Source organism: Fulmarus glacialis, unplaced genomic scaffold, assembly GCF_000690835.1.
Source record: "Fulmarus glacialis isolate BGI_N327 unplaced genomic scaffold, ASM69083v1 scaffold8059, whole genome shotgun sequence".
Lineage (NCBI taxonomy): Eukaryota > Metazoa > Chordata > Aves > Procellariiformes > Procellariidae > Fulmarus > Fulmarus glacialis.
In genome coordinates this window covers 37,000-53,626 of record NW_009233826.1, presented here as the reverse complement: position 1 = coordinate 53,626, position 16,627 = coordinate 37,000, and the positions used below count along the sequence as shown (strand labels likewise).

Sequence of the window (16,627 nt, the reverse complement as noted above, 5' to 3'; positions counted from 1 at the left end):
CATATTGTTCAGATATCATCAGGTTATCCTCTGCATCCTTACCAGCTGATTACCGTAGCGATAGCAAGACAGTTTGATAAATACAACAGTTTCGGGAATACTTTCATGGAGAGAATTATTAGAGAACTGCTTGTTAGAAGGCTATATTTCTCTTTAAGTGACGTTTGTTGTCTTATGTTTTAAATAGCACCCAGGACAGCTAGCTCCAGCACAGTACAGGCATTTAGTTGTTACTGTCAGCTTTTAGCAGGGATAAAGACCTTTAGAAAGCGTTCGTCATACTCGCATCTTCTCTGAACATAATATTTTTGGGGTGAAATTTCTTTTACTTTCACTTAACTTTATGGTCAGATTGGTCTTTTTGCTGTTTTATAAAAAGCAACTGGTGAATAATGAAAATATGTAATTAGTATTTAAAAACCTGCAGTTAATTGTTATAGATGTATTTAGGTAACTGTAAAATATAGAATGAGATATTAATGAATTCATAAATGGGTTAATGGGTACTTAAAACTTCATTTTGCTCAATATTTTATTCTACATACTGAATGATAGAAATAAAGTTTAATTAAATACCTCTTGCCAGTATTTCTATATCGTCTTTAATCCAGCTCTTGTTATTACCTTTATGGTCCTTGAGAGGTAGTGCTGACTTGTGCATGAACGCTTGGATTCTGATTACCACTAATCAGATCTAAGTGCATAGAAAGCTTAGTTTTGCCAGCAAAGATGACACAGTGAAACATTCAGGACGAGCGATGGTATCATCCTTCTCTCTGTGTGTTGAAGCAGGCTGTGTAGGAGGTGAAACTAGCGAGGCCAAAGTAAGATTTAAAATTTATGCTGATTTCTCTTCTGACCTGTATCAGAAACTTAGAATATCTGCTGTGCATGTGTTTTAATTCAGAAATTTTCCACACTAAAACTATTTGCAAAGCATTAGACATTGATAAGTTTCCCTAAACAGCTTGCACTTCAGAAATTCACAGTGTTTTACTTGGCAGTGGTGCAAAAAGTCAAGTGTTGTTCTTAAGAGCAATGTATCTAGTATTAATAGAGATTAGAGTACTGAGATGCCTTCATAGCTGAAAGTTTGTCCACAAAAAGTAGTGATATTACCACTTCAGACAGAGCTTTAAATCAGAGGGACGTATGAGGGTTCTGGGTAACTTAATTGTTTGTGTTTATTCAACTGTAAGTCAAATTAGCGTGTCTTCCTTGCATAGGCAAAGCGCAAGAGGAAAGTTGAATGAGTCTGATGTGATAATATAATATAATATATAACCATTATTTGAAACCTATTACTAAAAAAACCACCATAACTATGTACTAAATGACTGATTCTGCCTGATGAACTCTTTTTAAGGAGAGTTTTTTTTCCTCTGTAGGTCCAAAAGATGAGTCATCTTACAAACCAGTCATTTAATGCACTTTAGATATCTGGTCTGCAGATGGTCCTTGTCTGTCTTAGGTTTACAGTTTACTTGTTTCTGTCTTGTAAAAGTTTTATTGATCTTCTGTACCTTTCATGTGTGTTTAACTTGTGTGATTAAGTATACTAAAACAAGATTCAGTTCTATTTGAAATCTCTTACTTTATTCAGAGCCTTCGAGTTGTGGAGTCAGACATGATAAAACCGTTAACTTTTGCCTTTTATTAAGTGACTAAACAGAAACTTTTATTATGAAACATATATGTTACCCTTAGGCAAGGAGGAAAATGGGTTAGTGTGAATGTACCTGGTGAAACATAGTTGCTGGTGTTGTCTGTATGTGCAAATGCAGGTGTGAGAACGAGGGCTCTGTGTGACAACTGGATAATTATTTAGAAGTTTGAGTGGCAAGGTATAATGTGTTCTCATTTAGATCTGCTATTTCTACCTCTTCTTTCTTTATTCCTTTTGTGTTCTTCCGTTTCCGAGTCTTCTATTATCTACGTTTGCTTCATTGCAACAATATCTAGATCTTGTTTCATCTGTTCTGATGGTGTGATCAGATACTGTGGTTAGTGACTTTTTTAATTGGACTTGTGTTACTGAATCTGGCTTGGAAACACCCAGGATCTGCTGCTGCTTTAGGACTGGATGGGCCTCTGTGTCGTTAGTTTTGAGCTCTTGTACTCTTTCCAGCAGCTTAAATGCACTTTTTTTTTTTCCCTTTAAAGCTGTCACCTTGACTGTGGATGTACGTAGTAATGGATGAGCTGCCTGCATCCTGATACCGTGGCTCTGAGAAATCTAGACTGCCTGGTTTGTGTTAATGCAATGTGTTAAATGTAATTGTTAACAGCCTAATTGCTAATTGTAAACATGATGATAGATGAACTGCCAATTATGGCAAGGCCAGTAGCATTTTCCTCCCTTGAAGGAGTGTTGAAGAAAAATAATGCTAAAAATTAGATGCTTATTAATTAATGCTTGTTAAGCAGGGACTGTGTACTGGACAAGACTTGTTCTTGCCCAGGTCAGAAGGTAATGGAGCACTGCCGGTTCTGCTGTATTGCTGAAGAGACTTGGGAATTCGGGTTGTGTCCCTCTCCTGCATACCTTTTGTGTCTGTCTTGCAGTCTGAAGGGAGTCCTGGTCATGATGGTGGTACACACTGAGCTGGGGTGAGGAAATGTTTTTGTGCCGAGCCGTATGCAGCCTGCGTCACTACGCCATAATAGCTTTTTTTCATCTCATTTCTTCCCTCCAGCACCTTTGTGTTATCTATGGTTCTGTTCTGTGGTGATCATGCCAGCTGCTACAGTGCTAATGTAGCAGTAGAAGACTTTTCTGGCAGTGTTGAATCAGGTCTAGCTATGTCAGTCAGGCTTGCTTTCTTTTTAGTTGATTTCTTATATCTGTCTTCAACTACAGCTGTTCTTCTGTGCTGTTTAGTCTGGCCTCTATCAAGAGCAGAGCTAGCATATAAAATAAACATTCTCCTATTTTAAATAAGACCTGTAAAGCATTAAGTCCTGGGAGATCATTGGTTTGGTCACCAGGATACAGTGGCAGAAAGAAACAATTATGTGGTAAGTAATTTGTCAGTGCACAGCAACCCTAACAGAATTATTTTCCTGCTGCAGTAGTCTGGAATGTTAATAACTGTAGTAAATATGTGACTTCCTCAACATGGGTTGTGTTTTAAGTGAGTGGGTAACTTGTTAGTTCTTCAGAGGTTTCAGTAACATCTACGTTGGCTCACTTTGAAGATGACCGTTCTCACCAACAGGATACGAATTAGAACTGGAGTGAAATAGGGGAACAAGAAGATCTTGATAACAGAATTGTTATTTCTGTAGAAGCTTCTTGTGAGTAAAAGTAGAAATAACTTGGTGTCAAAGACAGCTCTGCATATGGTAGAGGAGTTGGAGCTTTCTGTGTCATGAAATACTTTGTCACCTTTAAATAGCATATTACGCCTTGGAGATGAAAGCCTTTGCCCAGCATCTTCACCGTGAAATGGGCTTACTGAGAGCATATGTGTGAGAAGGAGGACAAACTGAAGGTATTGCAGCATTTTGAGAGTTGAGATTTATTTATTTGGAAAGGCCGCTAAACCCTGTTCATGGTGCAGCTCTATGTGGCTAATTTTTCTTACAAGATGATCTGTTTATTTTTGTGATGTTTTGACAAGCAGCTAGTACTACACTGCAGTCTGGACACAGAAAATTAATCTGCTGTGATGGACTGATGGTCCTTACAGACAAATGCAGTCCTCCGTGCATAAGGGTCTGGGGACTTTTGGGAGTTTGTATGCAAAAAGTATGAAACTGGAGTCAAACGTGGTAAGTCTGAACAATACGTTTGATGTTTTTGGCTTCGTAGCATCCATAAACTGAGACTATGTATAAGATGCTCCCTCTCTCCCATTAAGTGGAGCTGTCTAGCCTGTCATTTTGAAGCCCATGGTTCTGGTTTATTCCTCACTTGCTTTAGGGAAGATTTGGGGCATGTTTTCAGCAATTTGCCATCATTTGGGAACTGCTTTGTTTGATCAGGTCTTGAGATTCTGCATCTTGAGGACAGTAATCCAGTATCTGCTTCTTATAGTGGCCAACAGTAGAAACTTCAAAAGAAAGTTTTAGCTGGCAGAGAGGAGGATATTGCCACCCAGTTCCAGGGTATGATCTGTTATCTTTTACAATATATCTGAATATGCTTTAAGAAAAGATTGTTGTAATTTTAAAAGACTGGTAATTGATAACCTTGCATAGCTTTTGGACTGTGACATCTTGGGGTTAAAAGTTCCTTTGTGTGTCCAGAAAATATTTTAATTTAACATGTCCTTGGTCTGTGTGCTCGTGAGAAGAAGAGGTACACATCTTCTCTTAACTTTAGCTCTTGTGACTTAGGGATGGCTTCTCTTTTTCTCCATGTTTCATTATTATTTGTAATCATGATACTTTTCAGGTAGCTTCTCATTATGCATTTCTGAACTTACTTCCTTTCTCAGAAAACGCTGGTGAAGGTGAATGAGCATTAGTGTGCATAGGATTTCAGATGCATTTTTGATTTTTAGTTCTCTGAAAACTTACGAGAAAAATGTCAGCGTGCTTATTTTAAAAAGTCTAATCTATTAGTGTGGGAAATACAATTCATGCCCTGGAAAGGTAGAATAATCCATCAGCAGTCTGTGGCTTTTACTACCTTAATTGAGGCTGGTAGGTGAGAGTTTGTTGAACATCATAGTCAAAAGTTTCATTCTAGAAGAGATGCGATTATCTTGCCTTTCTTAATAGTCCTTAACTTGCCCTGGATTCTTGCTTTAAGTCCAGTAAGTGATTATTTTCACAACAAGCTGAAAGTACAGTCTTCAGCACAAGTCTGGAGTCACGTGTCTTGGTTTCAAGCCATGGTGATTATTAAACGATCCTGGTTAGAGTTGTTTTCTCTTAGGTTGTCCTAGAGAACAGTTAATTAAAGCCTTTAGCTTTTTCTCCCCGTTTTCTTCTCCCGGTGACTTGTATTTTGAAAGCTTTCATGGTGACCTTGAACCGAGTTTGCTGTTTATTGGCAGGGAGTGCAGAGAGCGTTGAGTTGGAGTTGTGGAGCAGTGAGTGCTTCCTACAGGTCACTGTAACTTCACACCAAGAGCTTGCTTCACTGAAACTCATCAGTATGATTGTGGGGTTTTGGTCAGAGGGGTGTTTCTCCCTTGTGGAGTAGCAAAAGCATTTAACTTGCTGTAATTAGCAGTTAATTCATATAAAAGTGTAAGTTTAGAAGTAGTGCATATCGATTTGTACCTGCAGAAAAGTGTGTTCTTCTGGTCTGTCCCCTTTGCACTCTGCTGACTGATTTCCTTCCCTGCTTCACAGGGAACATGGGATTACTAAATAACTTTAGACCGACCCTGTGACTGACTCCTTGCTTTCTAAGTCCGAAGCAGCTGTTGGTTCTGCTTTGGCACTTGCAAAGGCTGTTTATTGCTAGTATGTTATTAGATGGGAATGGTTATTTGGCAGTTAATGGCAATTAACCCTCATTCCAAATCCTGGGCTTTGGCAGTCAGGTACCTGAATTTCATTTTTGAGCCTAGGACCACAGCAAATAAACTAGGAACTTTTTGATGTGTATCTTTTGCGTTCCCTCCTTAGTACTTTTTCCTTGGTAGATAGAGAGAGAATGGTTGGGACAAGCCAACAGCATTTCTGCGGAGTGGCACCTCTGCATTAGACAAGGCTGTAGTAGAAGTGAAGCTGATCACTTGAAAAACTCACTTCCAAGTGCCAGTGTTGTGCCTCCTTGCTGTGTGGCAGTAGGTAGTTGGAAGGTGTATATTTAAAAAACAAACAAACAAAAAGTGGCTAGCTCTTAATGCTAAATAAAACATGTAAAGGTGGGTATTGTGTGTCCCCATGTGTATAAGTTAGTATTGGTGATTGCAATGCTTGAAAGAAATAAGGTGTCTATTGAAAGGTATATTTTGGATATGCCTGTATAGTCATAGCCTTAAAAAAAAATGAATCATACTAATGTAATTTGAGTCTTCTGCTGTTCTCTGGGAGGAAAAAAAAAATACTGTAATACTTCTGTTTACTGATCAGTTTAAGCCAATGTACTTTCTATGCAGGACACTGTCTAAGCACCTCCCTTCCCATCCCTCCATTGTCTCCCTCCACTGCAGCTATCCTGCCAACCCAAGCCCTAAAACTTTGGTTTGTACTCAGCTTGATCAGGCCTCTGATCTAATTCTTGGCATGTAGATTTTGTAATGGCACAAGGGAGCAGGGAGGGGGGCAGATAGCGTAGATTTGTATTGCCACAGAAGGAAACAAAGCAGAACCATATCAGCAAAGTTTGGTGTTGCAGAAGGATTTAGGGATTTAGTACAGTGTCCACTTGTGGGCATCTCTTAAAGGGAATGATGGACAAAGCTTCGAGAACCTTGACAAGAGTAATGATTCAGAAAAGTAGGGCTAGTGAAGGAGATGGAAATAATAGGGTTTTTTTGTTGAGGTTTTTATTTTCCTTCCACTTAGACTCCCAGTCTTCTCTCTAGAGATAAGTGACAAGCACTTCAGTTCTCAGAAAACTTAATAAAGAAGGTGGTGATGGTTACCCTTAATTGAAGAACAAAAAGAAATGTTTGTTTTGCAGCAAACATGACTTAAGCTTACTGTTAAGAAACTACTTCCTAACTGATCAAATGGGGAGCCACTGGACAGGGTAATGGAGGTGGTCAGTCTTTTTTTCTTTTTCTTTTTTTTTTTAAGATTTGAGTGATACCTGGTGGAAATAGCATAGATGTACTTGCTTGTGTGCCTTGATGCAGCACAATTAAATCTCTTGAACCCTTTTTATCAGTCAGTTTGTGCTTTGTCTTGACCTTCTGCAGACCAAAACAATTTCCAATTTGGTGGCTTTGTAATTCCACTAACCATAAAACTGGTTAACATAATACTCACATATTGTAACTAATGCTGTAAGGCACACAAAGAAAATTCAAAAGAAGTGCTGAGTAATATCTTTAATAGATTCTTCTGTCTTCCGTGTCAGACTTTGATACAAGATGATGTCATGTGCAGAGCTTAAAAAAAGGTCAGCTTAGTTGCATCTGAGTAAGCCCATTTGTCAAACTATTTTAGTGTGGAACTGACTAAACTCTGAAAGCAGTAACTTTTAAGTTATTTTTTTAATCACACTTAACATTAGGCATGTGGATTTGGGTAATCACAGGTAACATACTTATTTAGATGAGGCCTGATGAGAGATTTCTCTGCCACCAATTTTCTATCAAGAGGTTTCATTCCTATTTTGTAAGGAAGTATCTGAGCTTTGATTTATAGGAAGATTGACTGGATCAGGTTATGGCAGAGCAAGAGAGTCTAAGCAGCATGAAGTCTGAGCTTTGTTTCAGCCCAGTTTCATCTCGGTTATAGCTTGATGCTGTATTGATGGCAGGCAGTGTAGATCTAAAAGGAAAGGTGGGTTAACGTAGAGGACTTCCCAAAGTGGGATTGTGTTGGGAAGCGCAGGCAACAGGCACTGGAGTATTTGCTACTCTGCTTTCCTTCAGGCCTGTTCAAAGCAGTGGTTTCTACCAAAGGGTGTTGTGAGCATCAGCCCTGCAGTAGCTGGAAAGGAAGGCACAGGAGAACTGTCTTCTGTGTGCCAGGAGACAGGTCTGTCCATAGCACTCGCCTCTGCCAGCTGTCTCCCTGCTCTTCAGGTGCATGGATGTGTTCAGGAGGAGCTCGGGGGGAGCAGGTCTGGATCGGACTGGCAGGAGTTTCCTTTGCCTGACTTCTTCCCAGGAAGCTCTAGGGTAAAAGATAGGCTAAAGGTTTGCCAAGGAATGAATCACTAAGGTAACTTCTTATTTTCAGTTGCCCTTTGGATGCCTTAGGAATCTTACCTTTACAAGAGAAAATCTTATTTGGTACTTGCAGAAGGATGAGGGGTGGTTTTAATCCATAATTGGAACATGTGTACTCTGTAGTTTATCAGCTTCCTGAAATACAAAGCCTTCTTGCCTGAACTTTCAGCTGGTGCAGGTCACTTAGTCTTTCTCAGGAGCAATTGCGAGCTGTGTGACTTTTCCTCTGTGCTGGTCTGCCTGTGTATGTTGCCTGATCATGATGGATGCAGATGTGGTTCGAGTAGGCGAGGAGGGAAGGGCTCTGGGGCCCCTGCAGAAAGAAGGCAGCAGGAAGTGACTCGCTCCCTGCTCCTGGCTCAGGAGTTTGCCATGAAAGCAGGTGGTGGTGGGTGCAAGCTGTGGCCTCTACAAAATGTTTCTAGTAGGTAGATTCACGGTTTTGGCCCATGATTTAAGGTTCATGTACTGAAAAAAGAGCAGTACTGAGCTTGGGTATGGTGATGAACATCAATTATATCATTTTTGTTTGTCATATTAACACTAACATGGGTCTCCAAGCTGCTTAAGTTGATGTTTCTGTCAGTATTAGAATTTGGAATGATGGATGATACTTTCTTTTGCCATCCAGGGAGTAGGTGCAGGAGGATATACAGAGAAATACGAGCATTAAACCAGGATGCAGTAACCTTACTAGAGGGGAAGCCTCCTAGTCTGTTGCCAGAGGCTCTCAAGAGCAGTGCTGTAGGTGCTGTCTGTGTGATAAAGATAGCTGTCAGCCAGATGGAACATTTTTGCTTTCGAAAAAGACTAATCGGTTGCTAAAAATTCTTAGGTGTTAATACTCATTTAAATTTAGCCCCAGTCGGTGCCTCTGAGCCAGCGGGTTCTGTTAGGTATTTTAAGAAATGTGGGGTTGGTATCTTCCTTGGGGAAGGCTGTTGTGGAATCAGTCCTGTTCTAACAACAAACTTTTTTTTCTAATTTTAGGATACTTGTGAAAGATGGTGGATCGCTTGGCAAACAGTGAGGCAAATACTAGAAGAATAAGTATAGTGGAAAACTGCTTTGGAGCAGCTGGTCAACCTCTGACTATTCCTGGTCGTGTTCTGATCGGAGAGGGAGTACTAACAAAGCTGTGCAGGAAGAAGCCCAAAGCGAGGCAGTTCTTCCTGTTCAATGACATTCTTGTTTACGGTAACATTGTCATCCAGAAGAAGAAATACAATAAACAGCACATAATCCCACTGGAAAATGTCACTATTGATTCCATCCAGGATGAGGGAGACTTACGGAACGGGTGGCTTATCAAGACACCAACAAAGTCTTTTGCGGTTTACGCTGCCACTGCTACAGAGAAGTCCGAGTGGATGAACCACATAAATAAGTGTGTTTCTGATTTGCTTTCCAAAAGCGGGAAGACTCCTAGCAATGAACATGCAGCTGTCTGGGTGCCAGACTCAGAAGCTACTGTGTGCATGCGCTGTCAGAAAGCGAAATTTACGCCCGTCAACCGTCGTCACCACTGTCGCAAGTGCGGCTTTGTTGTGTGCGGGCCTTGCTCTGAAAAGAGGTTTCTTCTCCCGAGCCAGTCTTCCAAGCCTGTGCGAATTTGCGACTTCTGCTATGATCTTCTTTCTACGGGGGAGATGACTGCTTGTCAGTCCACTAGATCAGACTCCTACAGCCAGTCGCCTAAATCATCTTTAAATGATGTATCTGACGATGATGATGATGAAGACAGTAGTGATTAAGGACCAAACGTTTTTTCCATGTGTTGCAATTTGTATTTCAAACCATATGGAGCTGCTTTTGGGGAAGTCTGTAGTGAAGTTCCTCAGAAAAATCCTGTTCTAGCCATAAAATATGCCTGAATATCTTCAATTGCGATGTGCCTCAATCTATGAATTCTCTAGACAATAGGTTTTTCACTCCTCTGCAGGGATAGACTGTTGCAAATGTTATCAGAGTATTTTCCAACTTCTTATACTTGAGTTGTGTCTAGGTTAGACTTTTGTGGAAGATTGGAGAATAAAATGTACTTTCTTAATTTAACAACCCATAATGTTCCTAATGTTTCATATTGATGTGTTGTTATGTGGTTTTTTTGGATATGGGGAGGAAAACTGTAAGCATGCATGGAACAATGATGTTTTGGTTAATCCCTTAGACCATCTTGGTTTTTTAGCCACGGTATATAATACGTTGAAATGTGACATAACTTAGAAACTTAAGTGTCACAAAACTTGGAAATTGTCTTGTTTTGCTCTTATTTATGACTTCCTATGCCAAGCAGTGCCTTGTACCAGTTGTGCTGATTCAGGAAGAAACAAATCTATTCTATGTCGTCTGTATTTGCCTGATGCTGGTATCTGAGAGATTGTTGGTGCTATTGAAAATAACTGCTGTGTTCAAAATGGAGCTTTGACAAGGTCATAACTGTACCCGTGGTGGGTGACAGAGACCCGAATCACACGTCCTCACCTGTGCAGGCAGACCCGAAGACTCTGCAGATTCCCACAGGCTTCAGGGGGTTCACCTTGCAGGAGTTGCATTGCGGGTCAGGATCTTGAGATGAGAAGCTTAGGGTGACTCTTCACGGGGATTTATATGTTTTCTTTTCAGAACAGTTTCGTAAGTTTCAAATTTGGCAAATGCATACTGAAATTTTAGTTGGCTGATACATTATTTGGAGGTGGTAGCTTACATATTTTTGGAAATAATTCCCAAAAATGATACTAAATTGTTTCTTAAAACATTGGTGAGAGGGTGTTTTTCCCCCCAGGAGTTGTATTGGCTTGTTTAAAAATAATCTCATATTTTGAACAAAAAGCCTGCAAATATCCTGATAAAATTGGCTTTCCTTTTTACACAGCTGACCTCAGGATAAATGTGAGATGCAAGTTATTTCATTCTAAATGTATACCCAGGACCAAGAAAGATGTATTTAAAAACTATAATGAAATTGTCAGTGCAGAAAATGTCTCTACCATAGTATTCATTTTTACTTTTAATAAGTTCTTCAATACAGAAGTGTCATGTTCTTATATAAATGTAAAAGTTAAACTTGCAAAGACATGTTAAACCCCCAAATGCTATGTTTCTATATTTTTATAATGGTAGCATCAATTTTGAAGCAGAAAAAACTCTTTGAAATAGTTGTATGAGTATAGTAGCAACGGACTTTATAGAAAAAAAAAGATGTTACTTTTGTATCTCTTTAAGTGACAATTTCTGCACTGTTTGCTGTGGTTGGCAATAATTGGGTTAAATATTTATTGAATAAACAATCAATGCTGCATATTGCACTAGTCTCCCGTTCTGTACGCTGTAAACGCTAGTCATAATTTTATAAAAATTAGCAGAGCACTTCAAAGCTGTAGCCCTCTGTGAGATTTCTGGTAGCTAAAGATGTGCTTAGCATCTTTAGGGAGGCACTCTACATTAGTAGTCTGCAATACGTTGCTTCAGGTGAAAAATTGCGCTAATATTTTTAACTTGGGCAATTTCTAAAAATAAGGCTTTGGGTTTTGTTTTGGTTTTTTTTAAAGCACTGAAGTGTATTTGATCTACTTTGAAATAAACATAAAAAGGGGAAAATGCTTTCTGATGGAGACTAAGGACCAGAAAGATTTCTGTAAAATTGCCAGATAAGCAATAAACAATTGTGTATATACTCAAAGACTAGCTGAAATAAGTAGTTATATGTACTTATTCCTTGAAAGATAAGGGAATGATGATCTGCAGCAGGGGAAAATGGGCTATTCTGAGAAGACACTTTCAGTTAATAGTGCTTACTTTTTGTACCTCTCTTATTCAATATTTATATTTCAGGAATGGAGACTTGTGAGCTTCAGTTTTTCTACAGAATCGAAGTACAAACCTCCCTTGTACATACCTTCTAATGACTAACAATAGTTTTCTTCCTGATGCAATTGTTTCCTCTTTCTTAAGCTGTCAAATATTAACTTCTCTTGTTAAAGAGTCCATCTCCTTGTGTGCTTTTCCCTGTGTTTCTGTACGTTGTGCTTACTTTTCAGCACTTTTTAAGGGGTGGGAAAAGGGTTGCCAAGAGTTAGATGACATCCTATATTTTGCAGAATGTTCTTGTACCTATTTCAAATATCTTTTTATCTGTGAATGAAACTTGCACTGTGCTGCACTGATCCCTGAAGCTGTAACCAAACCAATGCGCGTGTGTGTGATTTTTTTCATCTGAAACTGATGTATATGGTCCAAGCTTTTTGAGAAAGCAGTAAGAAAAAAGTGTTGTGTGGTAATACTCCTATCCTCAGTGGTATTTGTTTAAAACTTTACAAAAGGGATGTAACATCGACTTCTCTTGTACTTACAAATTCCTGAAAGGGCTCGTTTCGTACTTTGTAATCTTGTTCTGTCAAATTATTTTATTTACAAATATATGGTGTAGCTTCAAGCCTATGTGTTTAATTTTCTTTAACTGTGTGCCTTCAAGGGTGACAGAAAATAAATAGGGCGGCTCTTTTTTATGCTGACAAGTATTTTAACAGCGTGTTTATTCACTATCAGGAGGGATGAATAAACTTGGAGTATAAGCATATGGGAGGAGATTTAAGACCAAAGTGGAAATAAATGTAGTTATGGATTTAGAAAAAAACTTATGCAACTGAGTAACTGTTTAAAACAAGGCTGACCAAGCGTGTTGCAAAGTTGTTTTTTGTTGGACCAGTGGCAGTTGAGCCACTGGAAGAGGCTGGAGGACCCCCTGTGTGCGGCAGGGTGCTGAGCAGCCCAGCCCCAGCCGTGCAGGTCTTGGCTCTGGGCGCTGTCGAATCGCCACTGGGGATGAGATTTCTCATGGTATCAAACTGGAGAGTAACTTAGTACTTTTCCCGGAGCTTCTACACTCCTAAGATCTTAAAATGGTGATTAAATACGGTCAGTCTCTGTGTATTTTATGTACTTTTTTGGTTTGTGGTAGTCTTAACCCACTCTTTTTTGATAAGCTTTTCAAATCCGATGGAATGAAAGCAGCAGCAGTGCCTGCAGTGTCTCTTTTGCAAGGCTCTGCAGTCGGCTTCTGCGTTGTAGAAGATGCTAGCTATATTGAAGAAATAAGTACTTATTTGCCTTAGCAAATTTTGCACACTCTTTGCAGGCACTTCATAGCTTGTTTGTTGGAAATACTAAAGGAAAGGGAAAAGTCTCTCTTCTGAAGGCTTTAATTGAAACCTACTAATTTTCGCCTCTGCACCTAAACAGCCATTGTTACCTTAAGATAAATTGGGCTGTTTTCCTTTCAGGTTTGATGCAGCTGATCTTCCTGTAGCTAATGAATAATCTGTGAGGGTCAAGTGCTGTTACTCAGTTTAAAATAAAGTTTAAAAAAAAAATGGGCGAGTGGATCAACGAGCGTTGAGTTTGCAGCCGGGCTTTTATGGTCACTTCTCTAACAGGCAGACTATGAAAATGACATGCAGAAACCTTGTATTTATGCGGGGCTTTCCCCCTGGGGGATGTGCTTTAGCTAATCTCTTAATGCAAATGAAACGGTTATCATCATTGCTGGCTAATGTTTAAGTGGAAGCAGATTATGGATCGTATTATTGTGATTTTTGTATTTTCCTGTAATTTCCCTGAACCGATAGAGAAATGCCTGGTTCTGTTAGCAGATACAGCTGGAATAGAGTCGGAGTACTGATTTTATTTTTTTTCCCCAGTAGCAAATTATTGTAGTAAATACTAGGAAGTATCTTGGCTGTTTACCGCCTTTTGTTTGATGAAATCGGAGCTACTTGTTTGTGCCTGCAGACGGTCTCTGGCCAGCGCTGGCTCCCGTGACTCATCGGGTAGCCGGCGTTCTCGCCAGGAAGAATCTCTGCTGTGTTCCCTTGCTGTGATCAAGTTTGGAGCTGCCGGGGAGTGCAGCACAGCGACGATGGGTCTGCTGTACAGTGATAGACAGCTCTGCATGTGTCTGAAAATATTCTTAAGCTCCATCAGGAATAAGGAGTCTGAATCTTGGTCTTTAGACTGGAGATTAATTGTTTTCTAAATTTTTTTTTAATTGTCTACAAAATACTACCTGTGCCCAGAGTAAAAATCACAGCACTTCAACTGCACTTGGACACATTTAGGATAAAAACTAACAATGTAAATTGATGGAATTGACAGTGAAATAATCTGCTAAGGAGCAGGAGGCATTTCAGGGTCACTTAGTGCATCTAACTGTTGTTTAGCCTGCCTAAGTGGAATAATCTTTCCATTGGGATGAAGTTTTACGTTTATAAAACTTGCAGTTACTTGTATCTAGTATTTTAAGAAACTCTGTCTCAGATTAATTTCTGCAAGCACAAAAAGCTACCAAATAACAGCAGCAGCAAAACCTAAGGTGATGCAAAGAGACCTGATTCCACACACCCCCTCCCCCCCGCCTTCTGGGTCATTCTCAGTTACACAGAGGGTAACTGGATTAAATGGTAAGAACATATCCAAAAGAAACTTTGTTTAGAAATCCTTTTACACAAGATGATGCTCCCAGCCTAAGTAGGATTCAGGCAGAAAGCAAGAGCTCATTTTATTCAGGTGTTCTGAGGCATAAAGCTAATGAGTTCAAGGGCTTAAATCTTTCAACAGTCAGATCTTCAAGAGCATCTGTTGACCTTTCTTAGGTCGTCTTTTTTGCTGATGAAAAGTAGATGTGGTCAGCTCTATTACAGGTGTGAATGGCTTGCTAGCAATTCTTTTTAGCTTCTGGCTAGACTTACTATTTAGAATTTTCTGTCCAAAAGCTGTTGCCTTTATGCAAATTACATCGTGGTCTGCATTGTAGTAAGAGTTAGGGCTTTGCTGGCTGCTTTTTATAGAGCTGGCTGCTGTTGAGCACTTCTAACCTGTGAGCTTGTAACGGGTTTGCATGACATCAGCAGGCTCTGAGAAAGCTGTCAGCGACTGAAGGGGACCTGCTTGGTCTGCTTGAAATAGCAGTCAGTTCCTTCTGGTACCTGTTTGCCCCGGTTGAGGTCTGTGCTGTCTCTCCAGAATGACAGCTCCAAAATGAGCTGGGACACCTGCATCTGTATACATAAATATATAGGTAGAGTCATTTCCTTCCTTCCCTACCTGGCTAGCTTCATACTTGCCTTATCAGGGTATTACCCTGGAAGATAAGATGAATAACCGAGCGCTGAGGCTGCCTTTCCTGCTTGACAGGGATGATGTGAGCGCTGTTGCGGTGTTATGATGGGTTGTGGGATGTGTACGTGTGTGCTGGGAATAAGGAAGACAACAGAGCTAATTGCTACACTGAGAAAACGAACACACTAGTAAATTAACGTCTGGCCTCTCAGTCTATCGTGAGCATGCACAGTGCTGTGGAGCTTACTGCCAGATGCAGAAGGAAAGGCAACCAGCTTCAGTGACAATTGGCCTTAAAGGGCCTGTAGCCTGCTCTGAGGCTTTTCTTGTAAAAAAGATTAAAAAAAAACCAAAACAACAACAACAAAAAAAACAACCCAGAAAACACAGCCTGTAATAGTATTACTCGTGTGCCTCTGAACCTGACCTTTATTATATATAACTTGGCATTTTGAGTAGAAGAGTCTTAAAGGTTGGAAGGACCAATGTGGCTTTTAAGCAAGAGAGTTGTGTAATGTTTTTAACAGCACTGAAACAGTAGCGTATGGGAGGTGGAACGCATGAAGAAGCCCGTTTTGAATACAGTTCTTTTGGCTTTTAGTGGTGAATATAGCTCCTCTCATATGAGATGTCTGGAAGCAGAGGAACGTTACCCTCTGTTGGGGTACTTGCTTCCTAGTGTATGTAGTGCGCGTAATGAAAAGGGTTTGTTACCTCCCTTAATGAAAGCTAAATATGGTAAGTCCAAGAAAAACTCTTCTTTTTGTGAAGAAACCCGTTTTACTCGTTGCAGGAAATATTTAACATGATTCAGACGAGCGCAGTGCAGTTCCGTTCATGCCTAAAACAAAGCAGCCCCCATGTGCTGTGTGGGGGAAGCTGGTGGCTTCAGGCTTACAGGTTGATGACAGCAGGGGTTGAGCAGCAGATGAGTACAATGCTAACACGGTCCTTGTCAGCCTTTGTTCCAAGGGACAGGAATGATTTGTGAAGGAAAAATAGTTACTGCTGTTGCTGGTCAGCATGTACAAATCAATGCTGAAAAGTGCAATGTGTGGTCCTTAGCGGCTGCAAACGCCAGAGGCTCCTTTGATGTAGTTATGGAGATGGGTAACTTCCTGCCGTGCTGTCCCAAAACCACACATGGGAAAGGAACCATACCTCATCTGAAACGCCCCATGCTGTCCGCCCTGGAATGGGGTGCCCCGCGCTGTTGGCTGCTCTACAGCAGCTCTTAAAAAATGCTGGGAGCTCTTTTGCTGCCTTGCTGTGCCTCTGCAAACCCCATCTGAGTGGGCTGGGTAGCTCAGCGCTGGTGGGGGGGTGCGGGGAGGATCACCCCGGGGTACAACGCTGGGAGTTCGGGTGAAGTTTACAGTTGGTTAGTAGAGTGAGTACAGAGACTGCAATCTGCTCGTAGCGGCAAGCGTCAGCATGCCTTGTGCATGTCGCCTGGCTTTGGTCGAGTAGGTGGGGCTCGGCAATGAATACCTGACGCTGAAGCTGCTGCCTGAGAAGCTTTATCTGCAGTTTCATTCTTGGATCCAGCGCTCTTTGGCGGTACCTGTCTTAAGAGGCTGTTTCGGTTGTGTCAGAGGAGTGTCAGAGGTGCATGTGTTTGTCCTCCTGCTTATGCAAGCGTCAGTGCCTGGCATACAGCTGACTAGTGCCCGAGGCCAGCTTCTGTCCCTGCCGGTTTTGTG

General features: G+C 40.6%; 1 protein-coding gene across 1 annotated transcript; it reads left to right on the top strand.

Annotated features, from left to right (window-relative positions):
* Positions 1–8,803: 8,803 nt before the first annotated feature.
* On the top strand, positions 8,804–9,968 carry PLEKHF2 (pleckstrin homology domain containing, family F (with FYVE domain) member 2). Its single transcript, XM_009585445.1, has one exon. It carries the CDS (start codon positions 8,813–8,815, stop codon positions 9,560–9,562), a length of 750 nt encoding a protein of 249 aa, XP_009583740.1. The 5' UTR covers positions 8,804–8,812; the 3' UTR covers positions 9,563–9,968.
* Positions 9,969–16,627: the final 6,659 nt, after the last annotated feature.